Here is a 7,924-nt window from a genome sequence, read left to right on the forward strand (position 1 = left end):
TGATGATAATGGACTGAACTTCTGAACCTGTAAGCCAGCCCCCAATAAAATGCTGTCCTTATAAGAGTTGCCTGGGTCATGGCTTCTCTTCATAGCAGTGAAAACCCTAACTAAGACAACAATATAGAGTTGTCTGCAGAATACCAACATCTACTGTGCAGAAAAAAACCTGTGGAGGGGGGTTGGGGATTTAGCTCAATGGTAGAGCGCTTGCCTAGGAAGCGCAAGGCCCTGGGTTCAGTCCCCAGCTCCGGAAAAAAAGAACCAAAAAAAAAAAAAAAACCTGTGGAGGGAAGGTTTTACAGAGTGAGCAGGGACAGGGAGCTTTTGACTCTCAGGAACTAAGATGGAGCCATGTGACCATTTTTTCCAACCTCGCCCTGCAGATGTGCAAATGCCATTTAATTCTATGATTTGCAATTCAATAATGCTCACAAGAACAAATGCAGGGAGCAGTGGCTTGGGCTGTACTCCTTCTAACTAATCAGCTTCCATGGCTATTCCTCTCAGAGGCTAGTCTCTAGGGGACTTTAATTCTGGGCTAACATGATGTGACAAGGAGAAGAGGCAGCCAGGCTACTTATTTAAACAAAACAAGAACTGGAGAGGTGGCCCAGTGGTTAAGAGCATGGACTGCTCTTCCAGAGGCCCTGAGTTCAAATCCTCGCAACCACATGGTGGCTCATAACCATCTGTAATGAGATCTGATGCCCTCTTCTGGTGTGTCTGAAGACAGCTACAGTGTATTTATATACAGTAAATAAATAAATCTTAAAAAAAAAAAAAAGAAAATTAAAGCTGCATTTAGATCTGGGCATGGTGGTGCATGCCTTTGATATAGCACCTAGGAGAGAAATCTCTTAAGCCAGCTTGGTCTACAAAGCAAGTTCCAGGAAAGCCAGGGCTATGGGGGGTTGAGCGGTTGGGGGAGCTACACTTAGTAGACATGAGGAAAACTGGTTGGGTGGATGTGTGTGTGTGCTATGTAGTAGAGACACCAAGATTTCATAAGAGGGAGAAAACAGGAAAAAGCTGGGCATATTCATCATTAATTCCAGCACTGGGGAGGTAGAGATAGGGTGAGTTCAAGGCTAGCCTGGTCTATAGAGTAAGTTCTAGGACAGCCAGGACACAGAGAAACTCTGTGGTGGGGGCAGAGAGAAGACAGGCTTAAAAAATATGCCAACAAGTTGTGGTGGTGCACGCCTTTAACCCAAGCACTCTGACAGCAGAGGAGATCCCTGAGTTTGAGGCCAGCCTGTTCATTTTACATATCAAGTTCTAAGCAAGCCAAGGCTATATAACGAGACTCCCACCTCAGAGAATAGGTCACACATAACAGGCCGGCAGTAAGCCTTCTCAGTTCCTAGCCACAGGACATGCTATCTGGAAGGTAGCATTGGACACCCTAGTGAAGCTGCTTGAAGTGACAGGACTGAGATGACAAATAAACAAAATGAAAGTGCTCACCTATGTTCTGCATGATTCACAAAGTAACTGTCTTCTAGCAACTGAAGCTTCTATTGCAATGGCATACCCCAAGTAATTAGTCTACCTAGACTTGGTGTATCGGTATTTAACAAATACTCAAGGAGCTGGATATCAAGTTTAAACAATTTTATATCAAAGTTGAGCTTAAAAATCCAGAGCAGTTGTTCATGCCTGTAATCTCAACAATCAGGAAGAGGGAAGGCAGCTTGAGTAAGAGAGAGATCTTATCTGTCTCAGAAACAAAACAAACAAAAATAAGATACAACGTATCTAACTTAGAGCATTCTTCCAGGTTTCTTTTTTTTTTTTTAATTTTTATTCATTTATTATATATAAGTACACTGTAACTGTCTTCAGATACACCAGAAGAGGGCATCGGATCTCTTTACAGATGGTTGTGAGCCACCATGTGGTTGCTGGGAATTGAACTCAGGACCTTTGGAAGAGCAGTCGGGTGCTCTTAACCGCTGAGCCATCTCTCCAACCCTCTTCCAGCTTTCAACTAGCAATGTAATACTGAAGGAAAGAGAGAGAAATGTTGTGGTAGAGTGATCCTAAGTGTGCATATGAGGGAAGGAAGATAGAGGCTATAGCTATAGAAAAGTACTAAGCACACACAACACGGTGGGAGGTGGCAGAGAATCCTCATCTCTGAGTCAATGCAAATATCTATTTCATACTGAAATCTCTATATTCCCGATAATCCCCCTTTGAGTATCTGTGTAGATGAGTAGTCCCTTTCCAGCCATTCAGGGAATATCTATTGATCACATGCTCACTGTGGACTACACACACACACACACACACACACACACACACACACACACACACACTGCTGAAAGGTAGTACCTGCTTCTGGGTTTTGCATGTGCTGTACTGGAGAGAAAGCCCAGGGCAGGCACTTGATCTCCTACCTATATATCCTTAGGCCCACACTGCAATTCTTGAGCAAAACAGATAATAGTGCTAGGTGTGGCAGCTCGTGCTTGTAGCCCTAGCACTTGATCAGTGGGGGCACAAAACCCCTCAGGAATGAGAGGCCAGGCTAAGTGACACAGAATTGAAGCCAGTCTGGACTGCGGAGAGATATTTTATTTATGGTCAAATAGTTTTTCAAGTAATCTCTACTAGAAGAGGCTGCAATTCTCTAGGGAATATGGAAAGAAAAGAGCACTGTGGTTCATGAGAAGGAAAAGGAAGTAAACTCTATTTTGGAGGAGATGCTGAGACAACACAACCGGGCTGGGCCTACCTATGACCCTAGCAAGGGCAGGAGGATTTTCTTTTTCTTTTTCTTTCTTTTTTTTTTTTTTTTTTTTTTTTCGTTTTTTCAGAGCTGGGGACCAAACCCAGGGCCTTGCGTTTGCTAGGCAAGCACTCTACCACTGAGCTAAATCCCCAACCCCTGGCAGGAGGATTTTGAGTTGAGAGCTAGCCCTGAATATATGGCAAGATCTTGTCTGGAGGAGGAAGCTTTTTACCAAGTAGGATATATTTAAGACTCCTTAAAACATAAAATATAATTCTTGACTCCAGGGCTCAGGAGGCAGAGGCAGGAGGATCTCTGTGAGCCATAGGCTAGCTTGGTCTATATGGCAAGTTCCAGAACAGCCAGAGAGACCCTATCTTAAATGTTACTGTGTTGTTACTGTATAACTTAAGACACTCAGAATTACTACTGTGTGCATGTGTGCGCGCACAGACAAACAAAGTTTATCTATGTTGTGGTAAATATTAAAAATAGAAAAGGCACCAACGCACACTATCGCCAGCACCAGTGGGCCACATGGCATTCACAGGGTATTTTCATCTCAATCAGCAAAATGTCTCCACCTGACTCCCTAAATTCCCAATTTCCATCCCACACTGCCACCTGCTATTCTCTGGGCCCTGCCACCATGACTAGCCCCAGAAGCGACCCACTGACCGACCCACTGACCGACCCACCGACCGACTGCCTTCTAGTTCCCATGGTAGTGGTTGCTGCCAAAGCCTGCCCCATTCAGCCATCCTTGTGGTTATAATCACAATTCCCAGCATCCTGGTAAAATCAAAACTCTAGAAGCTGGTAATTTATCGAACAGATTTATATTAGTAAATTCTCACCCCACAAAAGAAGGACAACCAAGATGGAGGCAGAGAAGGACCACCCAGATCTGTGTGGCCTTAAAGTGCCACAGGTAGCTATGAATATTTCATAAGGGATGGATTTTTACAGGACAATTTGTCTTATCTAGGTGGGTAGTTTATATCGATATCAATTGGCTCTGAGTTTGTTGTGTGGATGTTTTGTGGAGTTAGAATTTACTGATATAAATCTGACTGATAAATTATGAGTTACTGAGTTTTGATTTTAATAGGTTACTGGGAGTTTTGACTGTAACAGAGTACGGATGCTGGGAATGTGAGCAGAGTTCAAAGCAGAGAGTGGGAGGCTGCTGCTGGGGCCAGAGAGTAGCAGGAGCCAATGTGGGGCTAGCCATGGAGATGGAGACGCCACTGGGGACAGAGTAGCATGAGGTGAGTAGCATGGTGCTTGGTGTCCCACATGCATTATTTAATATTTACCACTCCATATCCGAAATAATCGGAAAATTTTTTTCTGTATTTTCTCATTTCCCAAATCCTATTTAGTAAAAAAAAAAAAAAAAGTATTTATTTTTATATATTTACATATCTCAAGTATATATATATACCTTAAATATATGTCTTTATATATATTATATTAATATATAATATAATAATATAAAGACATACAGTTAAAATTCAGTCTCCCTCCCATATAAACACATTAAAGCAAGTACAGGAGTAACATGAATTCCTCCCCTTGCAAAAGGTTAGTCTTACTTAGTACATATCCCTGGCTGGCCTGGAATTCACTATATAGTCGAAACTGGGTCCCAAGTTGATGATCTTCCTGCCTCAGCTTCTTGAGTACTGGGGTAGAAGTTAAATATTATAGCTGGGTGTAGGAGCCCATATTAAATTGTAATCCCAGGGCCTGGAAGTGGTTATACATGCCTTTAATCTCAGTACTTGGGAAGCAGAGGCAGATAGATCTCTGTGAGTTCAAGGCCAGCCTGGTCTACAGAGTGAGTTCTAGGACATCCAGGGCTACACAGGGAAAGCCTGTCTCAAAAAACAAAAAAACCAAAACAATAAATAAATGTTAGCTCAGAACTTGGGAAGCTAAGGAAAGAGAACTCCTCCTGTGTGTTCAGGACCAGCTAACCTATATAAAATATCAGGCCAGCTAGTTTCATAACTTAGCTCCTGCTTAAAGTAAGCTCAAGCAAGCAAACAAAAATCACCTGAAGGTGGCTTGAGGCAAACAGTCCTATCATAGACTCTGAAAGAACGCCATCATGGGAAGTGAGATTAATGCTAGGTCTGGCACCAAACTCTGAGGTACTAGGATGAAACTCAGTGTTCTACCACAGAGCAAAACCCCCAGTTCTTGTTAGACTCAGTTCACTGTCTCAAAGGGGACTGACATCTACCACTTACCAGTCTATGATTGCCACATCATTTGTTTCTAGAAACAAACAGGCAGGATTTGGGAAATAAGAAAATGCAGGAAAAAAACAATTTCTCAGTTATTTTGGATAGACTTTTTTTCAGGGGTGTGTGCTTTTTTTTTTTTTTTTTTTTGAAATTTTTTTATCTCATTGTAGTCCTATAACTAATTATGGTTCAAAGCTGGCCTTGAACTCAGACATCTACCTAGGTGTGTGTCACTATGCCCAGAAAAAAAATCATAACATATATATATATATATATATATATATATGGATATATGGATGTCTCACGTCATAGACATGCATCTATGCATGCCCCTGGAGACAGAGGAGGACCTCCAATCCTCTGACCTGGTTGTGAGCTGCCAGGTGAGTGTTTGGAATCAAACTCAGGGGTACTCTGGAAGGCACTGGATTTTCTGGCACAGTTCTTAATGACTGAGCCATCTCTCCAACCCCTTAGATAGGCTTTTACTGTACTTTATAGCTTTTGTTTCCCTTACCGAAGAGCAGCACACAAAAGAACAGCAGTCAATTCCAAGCACTTTCTGAGATAGCTGGTCTTAAAGGGAAACAAAATAGCAAGACTGTTTCTAGGATCAACTTTTCCTAAGATCATATGATAAACAAACAAGAAGTATCGAATTAGAAAGAATGCTGTTCATCCCCTGACACTGGGGCACTATAGAAACATGCAGATAGAATTCCCTCAGGGAAAGGATCGTTTCCAGTGACTCCTCTGGGGAACAGTCTCCAGCCATCTGAGGGAGCCCTTTAGAATTGGAATCCATTCATCCATCCGTAGACATATATGGATGGATGGACGGACACACACACACACACCCCACATACACACACACACACACATATATATACATATATATCATATATATACACACACATATATATGGAGAGAGAGAGACAGAGACAGAGAGACAGAGAGACAGAGAGAGACAGAGAGAGAAGAGAGAGATGTGTACCAACAGCAGAGGTAAGCCACAAAACTGTTGTAGGAGAAACAAAAACTCCTTGTATGACAATGGAAAATGTATTGGATTGTCTGTTTTCTTGATAGCCCTTACATTTCGTTTTCAGCTGTCACTATGGAAGAGAATACCAGGATCATTTTCTCCTAAGTCTGCACCTCCACCTCGGGGTTACTTAAGATAAGGATGACTATCTTGAAAAACTAAGTTCTTGGGGGCCCAGAAAAGACTGAGTTTCTCTTACTACGTTATATATTTACTTTTGCATCTGAGTGTCTGGCATGGCATTTTTACAAGAGAAAAACAGTATTAATAAATAAAAAAAAAAAACCCTCATAGACAAATCACAGGAGTAATCCAAAACAGACGCTTCTGAGCAGTGGATTATTTTGTCTAACCACATCTCCACACTATTCTTGCATCACAGTCGTGTTTGTTCTAGATAAGGTTTTTACAGAAGGCGCGTTTGCCTATGCGAAAAGTACTTCCTTGGAGAGCGAATAAGCTTTATCAAAAACACTGCTATGATGGATCCACATAACATATCGCATTAGATTCTTGTCAAATAGTATCTTTTTGGCAGCAGATAAGCCTAACCATTCGAAGAAAGGGGAAAACTTTAGCCCAGAGCACATGGTTGGGCCAAGTATGTTGTGAATACTACAACCTTAGAAACTGGTTCACAAAGCTGTTTCCAATAAAGTTTCAGGCTCCATCCCCTTCAAAATGACCACTCCTCCCATCTCAGGCTTCCAAGGCCCGCTCAGCAGTTCCTCTTGACACCTTCCCCAAGCGTTGGAAGCCTCGGGCTTCACCACACCCTATCCTAGCTAGACGTCCGCTGTCATTCTCACAGACGTCCACGCGCTAACAAATCAGGGCTTGGGGCCTAACTGATCCTGTTGCTTCAAACCTCAGGAGTAAAGTAGCTTTAGTAAGCATTACGCCTCACGCATCCTATGTAGCACGGAAGGTCTGGCGCCTGCACTGAGCCCACAAGCTTCCACGACCCCAACTTCTGGTTCTCTCGGGCCCTTCCCGTCCCTCTCGCGGGGCTCTGCGGGAGCACGACTCACTCTCGGGTTCCTGGAGATTGGGAGGCAGCCTTCAAGAGCTTCACATGACTCTGGGGTCTGCACTTCTGGGGCCCAGTGCTCCCCCGACTCTCATTCGTCCACACCCCAGACTCGCGCGGTCTGCACGCACGCAGGCTCCCGGGGCGCGCCGCCGGGCTCCGAGCATCCTCGCCGCGGCCCCCGCCCCGGCGCCTCGGCTTCCGGCCCTCGGCCTCCGGCCCCCGCCGCCCTCCGCCACTCCCGGCCCCGCGCAGCAGCGCTCACCGCTCGAACAGCATCCTCACGGAGAAGAGACCTGCTGCCAGCGGGAACACCGACAGCACGTGCCGGGCGCGCGGGTAGCCGTAGCCGTCGCCCGGGCCCTCCAGGTCCGCCCAGCTCACGTTCTGAGGCAGCCAGAAGCGCCCGCTCCACAGCCAGCCCCACAGGAGGCCCAGGGCTTCCGCCGCCGCAGTCGCCATCTTACGCGCGCCCGGCGGCCACTGCCGCCACAGCCTCCGAGGCAGCCAAGGCAAAAAGAACCCGCTGGAAGGCGGCCCCGGGGCGGGGCCCGGCCTACGGCCACCCTCTTCCGTCCTCGGGTCCTCCCAGACGCCCAGCCCGCCTCTCCCACAGGCCTGGCCTCCTCCCGGCCCATCCCTCCTTCCCGCCCACTTCCCCAGCAGCCCAGGCCCCTCAGGTGGAGCCCAGCCTCGCCCCGCTAGCCCGTTTCGTCTTGGCCACGCCCACCTGTCCTGGTTACGCCCCTCACCTGCAGCCCAAGCCCCGCCCAGTTTCTTGCAGCAGGTTTAACCTCACCGTGGTCACACCCTTACTTCAGGCTAGTTTCTCTCTTTTGGGAACATTCCTCCTA

The 7,924-nt window shown here is 45.7% G+C and overlaps 1 protein-coding gene across 4 annotated transcripts in view; it reads right to left on the reverse strand.

The window, feature by feature from the left end:
• Cers5 (ceramide synthase 5) overlaps positions 1-7,583 on the reverse strand; it is a 38,351-nt gene extending 30,768 nt beyond the window's left edge. For all 4 annotated transcript variants that reach the window (NM_001439990.1, NM_001439989.1, NM_001439988.1 and 1 more), the window contains 1 exon segment: positions 7,336-7,583. In NM_001439990.1, the coding sequence (NP_001426919.1) occupies positions 7,336-7,532 (197 nt within the window). In that variant the 5' untranslated portion in view covers positions 7,533-7,583.
• Positions 7,584-7,924: the final 341 nt, after the last annotated feature.

This window comes from Rattus norvegicus, chromosome 7 (genome assembly GCF_021556685.1).
Source record: "Rattus norvegicus strain SHRSP/BbbUtx chromosome 7, alternate assembly SHRSP_T2T, whole genome shotgun sequence".
NCBI lineage: Eukaryota > Metazoa > Chordata > Mammalia > Rodentia > Muridae > Rattus > Rattus norvegicus.